Source organism: Blennius ocellaris, assembly GCF_963422515.1.
Source record: "Blennius ocellaris genome assembly, chromosome: 1".
Taxonomy (NCBI): domain Eukaryota; kingdom Metazoa; phylum Chordata; class Actinopteri; order Blenniiformes; family Blenniidae; genus Blennius; species Blennius ocellaris.
In genome coordinates, this window is record NC_137650.1 from 32381574 (window position 1) to 32396287 (window position 14714).

Consider the following 14714-nt stretch of genomic DNA (forward strand, 5'->3'; position numbering starts at 1 on the left):
GTTTCCATCACTCAGTGTTGAACTGAACTAATAAGCATTATAATAATGTCCTTTAGTCTTTCTATAGGTTGAATTGAAGCCTTTTGTACCAAGTCGAACAAGAAAGATTGGATAAAACAACAAGAGACCATTAAAAAGTTTCAATCTTTTTCAACTACATCCGTATCAAGGCTTGATGTCGGCGAGTAAATATCCAGCGAGAACACAAAAAGCCAAAACTTGTTTGCTTATTGATTTCTGAAAGCAATTAAGCTGCGTTACTCAAGCAAAAATAAAAATTTATTGAAGTTACAATAAGCCTTGGCCTGGTCCTCGCTGGATGTTGGACTCCGACTGATGATGCCAGTCTTCATTTGCATGTTATCTAACGAAACATGTGAATTTTTGGGGGGTCATGGACATGTTATATAGGCCCCACCTCCTCACCAGCAGGTGGCGCTCTGGTCAATGGTCACAACAGCAGAGCGACCTGTCCAGTACGCATCCTGCCATCACCGGACATCTGTTCCAAGTGGTAGAAATACAACCTGGAGCTTTAAATCAACATATTTCACAGAAAGTCTGACGGGGAGAAACTGTGATTGTCGTTCTACGCCGACAACACCCACGTGTTTGTTTCCTTTTAATCGAGAATCGCAAATCGACTGAATGCTAAAACATCTGTAGAACTACCTCAGAGACAGCGAGAGCTTCCCCCCACACACACACACACACACACACACACACATACACATACACACACACACACACTGAAGCTCAGAGCGTGGGCTTGCCCTGCACTTGTGTAGGAGGTTTAATGATATACGGACTTCCCTGTCTGCCAGCTCAGCACCGGCGCTTCACATTCAGACAAACGTCTCTGCAACAAGCAAGACGATCAACACACACACAAACACACAAACACACACACACTTCCCTGCAGATGATCTTTACATGCACCTCAACGCCGTCTCCTGCCACGTACGCAGAGGCTTCAGAGGTCCACTGGACGCTGCAGGTTGCAGGAGAACAACGCCTCTGCAGGTCAAACGGCAATTTAACCTCGGGAGCCTTAAAGCGCAAGACGGGAAACATGAATAGCGACGGGCTTTAATCTGCCGAGGGACAAAGAACGGAGACCGACTCTCTCCAACGTCACCTTCAGCCGTCACGCAGGACGGAGGCGCCGGTGGCGAGGAGCAGATCCAGTTAAAGAAAGTGTGTCGACCGAAGGAGGACGATCGTCTGACGATCGTCTGACGCCGGCAACGCATCCAGCCGCCATTTTTTTTTTGTCCTCGTGGAACCACGTGCCGAAAAGTGACTTGGAAGTCTGGAACCATAACTTTTTGTTTTCCTCTGAGACCGACGAAAATGTTCATGGAGGCTCTTTACACACCATCTGATCCGAGATTGGATTTGCTTTTTCCCACGCTGAATTAAGTTCAATTAAGAACGCTCAGCCTCTCAAACACGGCCGCTTTATCAATGAACCGGTGGGCTGGACGACAGCATCCAGGAAGGGGAACTTCAAACCGCCTTTATTCATTAGAACCGTCTGAAATACCGGCTAACTTCCTTCAAGAGCTTGTTCTGCCGTTCACCCGTAAAATCTGAAGTGATTTGGCGGTAAAAGAAAATTTGCAACTCCTCTCATGCAATCGGCTGCAAAGAGATGATATTCTAAGAACACCTGTATCCATTAACCAGCACATCAGTTAATGTAAGATATAGTCTAACGATAAGGTATGGTCACAATTACTGGCGTGGTACGATGAGGCTGGAAAGGGGCGGAGCCTGAGACACCCAAGCAGTTTCCTTTTGGGGGGACGTTGCATTTCAACTTTAACGGCGCGACATGAAACCTCACGAACCCCTCCGAGCATTGGCGACTTTTAGAGTCTCACAATATAGCGCAAATGTATCATTTATCACAATGTGGACATGTATAATATGCAAATGATCCCCCACACCAAAAAAAAAACGGCTGAACAGGAAAATGATCTGCAAATTCGTAATGATATAATTTCAAATGTGAATGAAAAGTTCCATTATTCATGATTAGTTTGCCACTAATTAAAAGATTTTATCGATTGACCAGCCAAATCATTTCCTATCTGGTGAACAAGTCAGAAAATAAACTGCTCTTCTTTGAGAATCGCTGCAAAAAGAAGTGATGATGACGATAAATACAGTTAGAGTCAGTTGGGGAGAAATATCAGTTATTAGTTAAAGTTAATGAAACGTTAACATCAGCTACACGATCATGATTGCAGATTAAATATTTAATATTGTGCAGCCCTGGTCAGTGGGTTCATATACATGTTTTGTGGGTTTTACTTTAAGTTGTGATTGTGATTTTGGGTGCGCTGTGCCAAGTATCCCTTTAAAATAAAACCTGGGGTTATTATTTCAATGGGACCTTCTGGTCAAATAGGAAAACAAAAACCACAAGAAAAGCTTTGAATTTACAGCAGCAGCGGCGTGTTTGAAGGTACGGACTGAAACTTCTGCAGCACGAAGGTCACAACGTGACGGAAAACGTAATGCGACGGTAGCGTTTGTAGCAGGAAGACCATCACTCTGAACGACTTCCTTTGTCACGATTTCAGGACGAGCGAATGCCGAGACGCTTCCGAGATCTCACGGAAAACTTGCAAGGCAAGGCAAGGCAACTGACGGAATGAGATCACGCCGCCGTCATGGTCGTGACGCACGGCGTCCATGAAAGGACCACTGATTGCACTGAGCTGCAGATGCTGATTAGAGAAGCAGTGAATGAGTGTCATGTTTTCATTGGATGGACAGAAAACAAGAGTGCTACTGTAAATGAAAGTGTGTGTGTGTGTGTGTGTGTGTGTGTGTGTGTGTGTGTGTGTGTGTGTGTGTGTGTGTGTGTGTGTGTGTGTGTGTGTGTGTGTGTGTGTGTGTGTGTGTGTGTGTGTGTGTGTGTGTGTGTGTGTGTGTGGGACCCATTGTTTCCCTGCGTTCTGTGTTCATGTGCAGGTTAAACGTGAACCGCTGCAGTTTAATCCACCTGAAGGAATGGTGATTAATACGGCAGCCATACAGAGGATTGCGATCCGGCTGCCAGCTAATTGGCTGGTTATGAATTATTCACCCACCGAGGGAACGGTGGAAGCGTTGCCGCGTCTGTACCTGCTGGAGGAGGAGGGAGAAAACCTTGACGGTTGACTTCTGTGCATGTGATCACAGATGGTGGGACGATCCGGCCGGACACACACACACACACACACACACACACACAGCATGAACCACACAGTGCTCCTGCTATTAGAAAGCGGACCAGAGCAATTACTCATCAATAATAAAAGTCTGAAATACTCCCAACATTGCAGCTAAACCTGACTCCTCCTCTTTTTACATTAACATGCACTTCTCCATACCTGAGCAGCTGCAGGGCTCAGAACAATCCAGTCTTTTTTTTGTTTTTTTGTTTTGTTTTGTGTTTTGTGTGTCTGTTCTCTTCATCGCTGCCTCGAGATGAAGAGATGAAGAAACACTTCTCGGACTGCTGGAAATCCTGCATCTCCCCCTCAAGTCGCAGCATCCGAACACAATCTCCTTCCACCTCAGTGACTCATGAAGACTTGCTCATGCAGCCCAATATGACACTTTGGCTGAGTATTACAGGCACCCAGCTGTTTCTTCCCCCCCTCCACCTCCTCCACTACCTCCACCTCCACCTCCACCACCTCATACATTACCAGACAAGTGACATGCAGCAGCACAGTGTGTGGCCGACGTCACACTCAAGAGAATACATAGAATATACTGCAGTCTCCCAGTGGCACCCTTCAAGAGAGCGAGTCCAACAAAAAAAAAAAAATGTCAGCACACTGCACCATTGAAACAGATGCAGTACTGTGTGTGCGTGCGTGTGTGCGCGTGCGTGTGTGTGGGAACCGGACAGTGCAGCAGCCCTGGCTCTCCTGCAGAGCGGGCCCATGTGACAGATGGATGCCATAAACGGAATTATAGACGAGAAAAGACTCACAAGGGCCCATTATCACGGAGCCCTATCTGCCTGACAACAAGGATTAAAGGAACACCACCACCACCATCATCATCATCATCATCATCACCACCACCACCATCATCATCATCATCATGAGAGCAGCCCGACTCCCCGCATCTTCCAGAAACAGCCGCAATTATGCCACATTTACCCCCCCACCGCATCACTGCATCCACACGCAAACGTGGCACCGCAGCATCCCCCCCCCCCCCCCCCACTTGCGTGATGTCAGTGCGCGGATGCTGAGCGGAGTCCTGCGTGACGGCGCCGCGCAAAAAATTTGCGCCGTGTGTGTGGGGAGGCTCTCCGTCACTAACCTGTCTGTCCTTTGCCCAGCGTCTTTTCCAGGCGGTACGGTCCCACATAGTTGGCGTAATGCCCGCTGTTGGCGTCCTTGCCCGACGATGACATGTTTGCAGCGTGGAGAAGAGAGGGAGAAAAAAAAAAAAAAAAAAAAAGAGCCGCGGGGGCGCAGTTTGGATCTCGGGGAGTTCCGCGGCGCAGTGGAGTTCGTCCTCCGGTCTTCAATGTGGCCGCTGCAATATAGTCGCGTTCCCCTGCTCTGTGTTGCGTGCGTGCGTGTATAAGTGCGCTCGCGTGTTTGTTTGTTTTTTTTTTTTGCCTGTTTGGTTTTTTTTTTTGTTTGTTTGGCTTTTTTTAATCCTCCCCCGCGCCGGTTTGCTCCCGCGTGCGGCTCAGATTGCGGGTTTGAACCTGGGTGTCATGGTGTTGTTGCCGGAGGAGCGGTGCGCTGCAGCCCCGTTGGGTGTGATCTGACGACGGGACAGCGTCTACTGCCGCTGCCTGCCGCTCCAGCAGCGTGCGTCAAGACGCGCGGCGGCGCGCGAGGCGGCGCGCCGGTGGCGCCCTTCATAATAAAAGCGTCGGTCGGTAAAGACGCAGAAAAAAAAAAAAAGTCTCCTGAAATATTTATTCCCTCTAGATTTTACAGTCTGATCATTTACGACACACCTAAATAATAATTTAAATATGCAAGAACTAATTTCCAAATTGGCACATTTTTTTCAACATCATAATTTTCTTATGCGCCCTTCACAATAAAACCGTCGGTTGGTTAAAGACGCAGAAAAAAAACGTAAAAAAAAAAAAAACTCTCCTGAAATATTTATTCCCTCTAGATTTTACAGTCTGATAATTTATGGCACACCTAAATAATGATTTAAATCTGCAAGAACTAATTTTCAAATTGGCAAATTTTTTTTCAACATAATTTTCTTTGTTGGTCAAAATGGAGACAAACAGCAGGTTGGAAATAATTGTGTTGAAATGTATTAAAACAAGCAAATTCATTACTGATTTTTATTGCAGGCATAATGGAGACTAATTAAAATGAAATATTAATCAAAAAAAACATTTGTGAAACAAAAGTAGCAGATTACGTAATGACTTACGAAATCGTTGAATTAAACGAAGAGGAAAGTCTTAACACACGTCAGGAAAGTTAGAACTATCAAAATGTTTAATAGAATTGATAATACAAACCACTCAGAATTACTCAATTTTAGTATCATAAAAAATTCAAAAAAATTCAGGTCTGTGTCACATGTCATAAGGGTCAATATGTACAACAATACTTATTACCAACAATCCATGATTCACAGAAATTGCAATGAGGATTTGAATTTAGCAAAAGTGCTTTTGAAAAGAGATTTTGCAGATTTTCTAAATCAAACTGTAATTAATTAATTCTTGTCAATCCGATTTATTTGAATTTTTCAAATGAAGAAGCATCAAATTACTTTATTGCTTTTCATTTCAGATGTTCTCCACATTTTTGGTGTCATAGCTTTTTTTTGTTTGTGTTTTTATGGCAAAATCCTGCTAAATTTTATTTTTCATATATGCACTTCACTGGGTTGTTTTTTTTTTTTTTTGGGTGGGGGGGGGGGTTGCTTTGTTTTTGGGTCCGTGCTCTAATCTACACGTCCAATATTTTTAAATGTGCTTGGACTGCAATTGACTGCATTTTATTAATGATCAGTAGAAGATGATCTTCTAACATCTGCTTTTCAGGTACTGACCGTCAACGTTGCCAAGTTTTATTTTGAAGGTCCCCCTCTCTTGACTGCTGCTGCGATACGGCTGCTTGATGTTGAGAACGCGCATGCGTGCCTTTTCATCTCACGTTTTTTTTTTTTTTTTTTTTTTTTTTTTTATTAGATTTCAGGTCGGGATGACAGTAGGAGATGAAAGCTTGCACCGTTCAAAACTTCTCACTAAAAAAAATAAAAAATAAAACAACCTAGAAATACCTCAAAGTGTAATATTATGAAAGGCACAGGCCTCCAGGAAGCATCCAAAGATTCACAGGATGACTATTTGCACTTATTCATGCGGGTTTTGTCATCGCTTGATTGACTTATAGATTCCTCCAGTAATCAATATGACCAGATTTTTAATAATTAAAAGTGAAAAGGCATTATCTGTCACTGTGGGTGGTGTGTGTTTGTGCGTGTGTGTGCGTTTGTGTGTGTGTGTGCGTGTGTGTGGTGGGGGTGAACAGGTTACACGCTGGGACACTTTCACTTGATTAAACCAGCGGTTGGTGACAACGACCATCTATCTGCCTCATCACTCCATCACAACAAAAGCCTTTTGACCCAGCACGCTCAGCGGCAGATGGGGACCCCCCCCCCCCCCCCCCCCCAACTCCAACTCCACCACCACCACCCCTCAGCCTCCCTCTAACCTCCCCCCAACACACACACACATGGTCACATCCACGTCCCTAACAAAGAGCAAAAAGATGGTGGGTGAGGTGGGTGAGGTGGGTGGGGTGTCATTTTACCACTACTTTCAGACCTGGCCACCACGGGGACAGCTTTCCCTCAAATCACTTCCTGTTAATTAATGTAAAGCCTCCGCCCTTCACACCCTCCACTGGCAGCGCAGGGGGGGAGGTCGAGACCCCCGGTCCACAGATCAATCGGGAGCCCGCCGCCAGCTCGCCGCGTCTCCCCCAGCCTGATCCGCCGTCTGCGAGGCTGCCTGACAGCTGCATGCGGCGTTTTGGGTTGTAAAGCAGCGCCATCCTAATCACCTCGGTGTGAAATAATCTGCCATAATCATCCGTGGGCCTCGTAGGAGAGAGCGCGGGGCTGAATGCCGGAGTCAAAACATCTTTACCCCCCCCCCCCCCCCCACTCACCACCCCAACAGCTGAGCGTTTTACGGTGTGGAGGAAATTACGGCCGGTTGTTTAGCGAGGACGATAGTAGCAGAGCTTTTTAAAGACATTGGACAGGGGCCAAGAAGAACTTTTCTTTGGGAATCTGTCCTTAAAGTCCTAGTGAAATGTAAAACACTACTTTGCAAAAAACGATAGTTGGGGTACTACTTGTACCACTGTTGTCGCATAACGAAGTTATTTGAATTTTGAATCACCAGCCGAGGAAGTCGGGGGAATCCTTCTTCGTGAGCGTGACGTCAAGAGATGTGCAGATCTCGATCTGTTGTGTTTATATTGGCTTGTTTCCTCTTAAATATCCAAGTTTTTACAGTGTTTTGAAGTTATAGTCGGCGTTTTATGAGCCTTGACGAAAGATTGAGCCTGGAAGAGACCGAGAGAGGAGAAAAGGAGCCCAGGCGGCGGGAGCGGCTAGCCGCTAGCTCGCGTGGCTAGTGGCTAGCGGGAGCCGCTAGCGGCTAGCCGCTAGCTCGGGCGGCTAGTAGACGATCAAGTAATACCTGGACTCATCTTCGGTGATTCCGCAGTCGGAAAAGCGCTTCGACATGATCCAGGAAGCCGGTCGTTCTGCCAAAAGTCAGGACACCTCAAAGCCTCAAAGGTGAAAACTGGCGGCTGCTGAGGCGAGGAGACGAGGACGAATGGAGGACGAACCGTTTTCTGCTTCCTCAAACATGTTCCAGACGGGGTCACCGATGGCAGAACGACACATTCTGTGTCTTCTTCATCAATCACTGGGTTTGAAATGATGATGATGATGATGAAATATCGTTAAATTCAGCCTCTTCGTCGTCAAAACTCTGATCCTCCATAATGTAAACACAACTTGGGCGTGTGCACAACCAGTGACGTCACGCTATTATTGTCAGAAGCTCCGCCCAGCAGTGAAAATATCGCTGTTTATCGGCTATTTTCTCGCAGATTGCCGTGTTTTAACATTTTACCCTCGGGCCAGTTAGCATAAAAAAAATGTCGCTAGAAGCGACAGCCAGAGTGTTTTGGAGGTGGAATTTTCATTTCACTAGGACTTTAATTGGACTCAGCTATAAAGAGGTAGATGCAAAAATGTATAGTGTTCTCAGAGGCTTCCTGTCTCCAACAAGCAAATTCTATTGATTTGACTCTGGGCTGAAGTTCCTTCAGCAACAGTCCTCTCTCTCTCTCTCTCTCTCTCTCTCTCTCTCTCTCTCTCTCTCTCTCTCTCTCTCTCTCTCTCCTCTCTCTCCTCTCTCTCTCTCTCTCTCTCTCTCTCTCTCTCTCACTCTATCTCTCTCTCTCTCCTCTCTCTCTCTCTCCTCTCTCTCTCTCTTCTCTCTCTCTCTCTCTCCTCTCTCTCTCTCTCTCTCTCTCTCTCTCTCTCTCTCTCTCCTCTCTCTCTCTGTTACGTTCCAAAACATTTGTTCAAAGTTTCAGACTTGTTTGGATTATAGTAGATAAAACAACAGAATGTTGACAGGAGTCCAAACAGCTAAAGTACCAATATTGGGGAAAAAACTGGTCGAACCATAATGAATTGTTTCCATGTAATGTTCTTTCGAGCTCTGTAAATTTAAAATATTAAAGAATAATTCACAAAGAAATTGTGGAATTAACTCATTGAAACATTTAAATTGATTAATATCCATAATTATTTCATACCTGGTCATCAGAGGGTGAAAAATCTGCAACAATAATCAAGTAAAAATGACCAAAAAACACAGCAAAGTCAAGAAAATGCTCCTCTTCTGAAATGTCTTCAGTGAGTACAAAACAAAAGGTATGAATTAGGTGCAAAAGAAAGAGCATTCTTCTTCTGAATGGAAGCACAGACATTAGCGTCATATACTCAATTGTATCTACAGCAAATTCTATTATTCAAGCAATACCTGGCATGAAGGCATGTTTTACCCAATATCATGCTTCCCTAAAACAGTTTCATAACTCAATACTCATTTCCTGATCGATTCAGATGATTCAAATTCAAAGGGTTATTCTACCCCCACGTTTACTGAAATTCAAACATGGTCTTTGTTGTCACATAAAAAAAATGAGAGAGTATATATATCAGGATAAACCGTGAGCAGTTCAACAGTCCACACTGGATTAAAACATAGAGGCACGATCATCACACACCATCAGCCAGGTCACCGCTGCCAGTTAAGTTAACAAGCATGTATTTTGGATTTGGATCGTGGCGAAAGGACCCGTGGCATCATCGAGGACCAAACAATTCCCAAATGGCAGTAGCGGGTAAGAGATTGATTCACCATGAACCCAATATAAAATGTACCCTTTGTTCCTCAACATTTTGCCAGGGCTACCTTAATCTGAAGGTAACCGAGGAGGAGCCAGAATACACAAACTCAGCAATGTGGTCCACTGTGTTGCCATGACAACGCCAAGACAAGAAACTCAAGCTCAAAGCAAAGTGTTCATAGATCAGGTGATCCAGAGTGGAGGTAGAGTTACCTCACGAGGTGGTCGTCCTCCAGAAAACAATCTGTCTCCGCTTGTCCATGTGTCAAACTATCCTGACAAGTTACTGAACACCAGCAGCTCAGCTGAAGGACTATGTTTAATCAACACTGCTGGATTGTGATTTTATCAAAGGCCCTGTTTACACCGTTTCATGTGACAACACCTAATCCCTTAAAAAAAAAAAAAATGGAGCGTGTGTACATTGCAGCAGCGGACACAGGGGCAACGATGAAGTGAGTATGCCGGGCCATGTGAGGGCGCTGTTGCTTGATTTTGTAATGAAACCACACAGGCGTGTGCAGAGAAGAACACGCTCTAAACATGAAGAAAATGGAGAGCACCCGACATCCGCATGGGCTGTGATGGCGCATCGGATGCCATCAGGGGTGAGTCGCAACTATAAAACTACTGATACGGACGATAAAACTAGAATATTGATCGCGAGTCATACCACGGCGGGTCGCCATGTTTGTTTACGAGGGATGGAAGGGGAACGGAGGGGGAGAATTGCGCACGCGCAGGTTAAAAAAAAATCTCCAGTCTCCGCAGGAGAGATTTCTGGCCGTGAAAGAATCTTTCCACCTTGGGAGTCGGATTAAAATCTTCGCGGATACAATGCATCTGTACGGAGCCCCGGAAGGGACATGGAGAAAAAAAAATATCTCGGGATCTCGCAGAACTATATTGTTATATATGCGCATCGTGTATGTGATCGACTAAGTTTGTCCTTTCAGAGACACCGTACACCCCACTGTTGTTGAGAGAAGTTAAAGCTAATGGAGGACACCCACCCGTACGAGAGTTTTATTGAGTTTTATTTTGAAGTCGGCCTAAAATATAAAGACATGCTTTTGCGAGATCCCGAGATAATTTTGCGAGATCTTGAGATTTAAAAAAAAAATGTCTCTTCTTTTTCTTACTTCTTTTTTTTTCTGGATGTCCCTTCAGGGGCACCGTATCCGCACATTGGTGCCGTGTAAACAACCCCCCCCCCCCTCCCCCCCAAACAGTGAAGAAAGTTTTGCGGATAGACTAGTAATCATTGTCGTGTAAACAGGGCCTTAATGTAACATCCAAACTATGTTCTAGTCAGGACTCGTTGCTCGTGTCCATGAATGAAGCCTCCCAGTGACAGGAGGACTGAATCATCGTCATCATGACACCAAAAGTCATATGAAGATCACCGTTTCGTCAAGCAGAGGAATGAAAACCCCATTACAGCCCTTGCGACCACAGTTTTAATGGCGTATATTTCATAAGCGAAGCTCTATAATTTGTTTTTAATATACACATTAGTAAAGACATTTTGTCTTCATGGCCTTGTCTTGTAAATGTTCTCATCAGTTTATTTCCATTTTAATGAATCTCGATGGTCTGATAGGATCCTCACTTTTCTCTCTCCTTTCGTTTTTTTGTTGTTGTTGTTGTTGTTTTTTTTTTCATTCCAGTCCTTCCAATCAACATAATGAGCTTCGGCTGAAGGAGCCATTAGCACCAGAAACAACCCAACCGCATCTGTGTCTTTACCCACAGAAATCAAGATTTCACACACTCTGAACACACACAAACACTGAAACTTCTCACAATGTAGACTTTCTTTTTCTTTTTACTTTATTGTGCCATACTGTGCCGTACACTGACAAGAGAGTTCATTAAAACGAAATAATGCCCCTCAAAGACATTGAAATTCCAGCAACACAAGCGTTAAAGAAATACAGAAAACTCAGGATCAGGTTGCAGTCTCGGTCGAGACTTTCCGAAGCAGAGTCCCTCCCCGGGCTCCAACGCGCCTTCTGTTTGTCACACCCGGCGATGGCCGCGGCGCCTGTGACATCTCGTGGATGTGACAAGAGTTCAGAGTTGTAGCAGAAGTCCCCCCTGGTGGACGGGAAGACGTGACGGAATGGCCAGCACTCTGCCCCGAGGGCCTGATCACAGTGTCGGACGCGATGTCCCTTCTGAACGTTGCCCCAAAGCGTCACGACGTCTCCACTGGTCTGGCTCCGTCCCCCATGAGCACCAAGCCAAATATCCACACCGGCACATCACGGGAACTGCAGTTTTGGAGGTCCTCCAACACGATCATGACAAATTGGGGTTGTTTTTTGTGTGTGTGTGTGTGTGTTTTGTTTTTTTTATCAAATCAAATTTCACTCAATTCCTAATACGTGACCATTTCTCTAATACGCAGCACTTTGTGGACAAAATGTCCACTTGACGAGTGGTAGTAATCTCAGGGTTTATTGGTTTAGCTTGTCATTTACATGAAGCCAACTGCTGTATAATATGTGAGCATGACAAGAGCAGTGGATGAAGGGTGAAGGGAGGGGGGGGGGGGGGGGGGGGGGGTGCTGCAGGAATTGGCCATAGAAGGCAGCCTTCACTTTTCAAGACATTTCTGCAAAAAAAAAAGCAGCTTAGCCTGCAGTCTATTTCTGCATTAGTCAGCTCTATTGTGGCTGCCTCGCTACCGGAGCAGGATAATGCAGACTCTCTCTCTCTCTCTCCCTCTCTCTCTCTCTCTCTCTCTGTCTCTCGGTTCAGTCAGATGGTTCAAAGTCAAGAGAAGCCAAATGAGTGAGCATCTCTTGTGACGGCACACCGATAAAGAGTGAATCATCAGAGCTGAAACAAGGACGGGAGATTTTTTTTTTTTTTTTCCTTTTCCCCCAAAAAAACTTTGTGCAAAGGAAAGACGTCCTTTTTTTTTTTTTTGTCAGGAGCGTCACGGTGCAGCTCGTCGTATCTCGAAACAGCACATTAATCAGGAAAACGCACAGAGGCCGCCCGGATGATTTGAATATATTTTCCATCAGCGGGAAAACTGATGAGGCTCAATATTTCAGCAGAAACTCATCAGTGGGGGGGGAGAATTTTTTTTTTTTTTTAAATGGGAGTTCGACTCGTGTGCTCGCCCTGTTTCCGTGTGCTTTTAGGTGTTTCTAATGAATTAAACGCAGCTCGTTCTTCCACAAATTGCATCTTGTTTTGAAGTCGTTTCATTCCGGGGCACCGTCGGAGCATAAACGTTAAACTACGCACACAAAAATAGGGCAATATGTGTTGAGCAGATCATTTCTTTGTTGTAAATGTATCTTTGGTAATCAAAAATAAACTGTTTTCCTTTCCGACGGTGACACATTTGCGAGAAACACGCATTTGTGGATGAGCAGCAGAGTATTACATTTCCCCAACATGGTTTTTTTGGGGAGAAATTAATAAACGGTCGAGTCTTTTTCTTTTCCCGTGTCTTCAGTTAATCCACCAAACAGCCGAGTGTCGATGGCGGAGAAGAGAGGCTTGGAACTGGTATAGAATATTTTGGCAGATTTTGGTCATGTGCCGCCCACGGTGTTGGTTATTCATAGTCAAGTTGGAATGACTTGCTGCTGCTGGCTGTGTAAATGGAGAAGACCGGAAAACGTAGCGACGCTTGCATAAACGAACACAACTGTAATGAACTTGTAATCCAGAAAGTTGCAACTAATTAAAATAAGAATGTAGGATACACCTCTGTTGTTATTATTTTTTTGGAGAAGGTTCCAGATTTCACAATATTAGGAATCTTCCCTAACAATATAAGATGAAACGACATCAAATTTATGCTTAAGATATTGCTTTTAGTTGCTCAGAAGATGATTACAGTCTCTTGGCTCAAGCCTCAGTGAAAGAACAAACTAAAAAGAAGTGTTCCGTGTGGAGCAAATAACAGCAGGACTGCAAATGAAAAACGGATGTATTCATGGGTAAATTGTCCTTAATTCAAAGATACATTTCGGGTAGTTCATTTGCTTAGATTACTTCATTTAAAACAAGACAGAAACCCTCCAAAAAATGGGAAGATACATGTGTATATGTCTATATATGAACTGTTCTTTTCATTGTAATGCTGGCTGTCTATTTTATGGATACAAGGAGTAATATTCAATGATTTTTCTTTTTTTTTTTTTGTTTTTCGGTCTTATTTTTTATTGTACTTGACCTGTGTTGAAGATTTCTAATAAAAATAAGTTAAGTATAATCTCACATATGCTACAAGAACACTATTATTGTCTCTTGACCACTATTCCCTCCCCTGTAAAGACTCGCCTTATCACCATATGACCAAAGTTCACATTTCAGAAATCTTGACTTTGAATCATTACGTGTTCCTTTAAGTTGCTGTACAGTCGGTCAATATCCCAATATTCAGGACGGAGCCGCTGAAATGAATGGAAAACAAAGTATGCAGCAGTAATTGGTTCTTGCTGGGCCGCAACTTAACAATAGCTCTTCCAAGAGCAAATTGTTAGTAATTAAGAGGGGGGACGCAGGGATATGTGTGCAGTTCAGTGGTAATTATAAAACTGCTAATTCGGGAGTGCTGCTCCGTAAGCCCATTTTAGATTAGAGCACCGCAATTAAATTGGCAAACACTATAATTACTAACACTGCTCACAATATGCAGCCTCACATTCAAATCTTGTTTCCCCTGTTTATCTGTCAGAGCCATTTACGACTGCTTCTCATTACAACCTGATCTCGGAGATATTCAGAGGAAACAATGATTCACGTGCGTCGTGTTTTCTTTATGATTATTCCAAAAACTGGGGGGGGGAAATTGACCCGGATTTTGAATTGTTGAAGTCATGAGGACCTTTGGTGCACGTATGTTCATTGATCACAACACTGGAAAGAAATAAAAAAAAAAAACTAACCCCAAGAATGAAAAAAAGTAGAAATTGAATGTGAAAAATCGAAATGAAATTGTGAATTTGACTTGGGATTTACTTTTAGTCGTCTTTCCAAATTACAACGTGTGAATGATGAGGTTCATTGATCTAATTTGATGACGGTCATCATTACCAAAATAAGAGTATTTTGATCCTTCATTCCAAGCATTAGAGAACACGTTACTGCAAACTTTACTAAAGTCAACTGTCCTGTAATAGATCATTGTGATTCAGAGTCATGAATATTTGTCAAAACTGACTGAGAGATGACTTTTTGAAGACTGTTATTAATCAGAATGATGAGAATAGAGATTTATAA

General features: G+C 44.0%; 1 protein-coding gene across 1 annotated transcript in view; it reads right to left on the reverse strand.

The window, feature by feature from the left end:
• Positions 1-4752, reverse strand: part of LOC308140074 (serine/threonine-protein kinase BRSK2-like) — a gene marked incomplete at its 3' end in the record, with an annotated part of 159408 nt that extends 154656 nt beyond the window's left edge. The window contains 1 exon segment of the mRNA XM_080509737.1: positions 4336-4752. Coding sequence (XP_080365863.1) covers positions 4336-4429 — 94 coding nt within the window. The 5' untranslated portion in view covers positions 4430-4752.
• Between the last annotated feature and the right edge of the window lie 9962 nt (positions 4753-14714).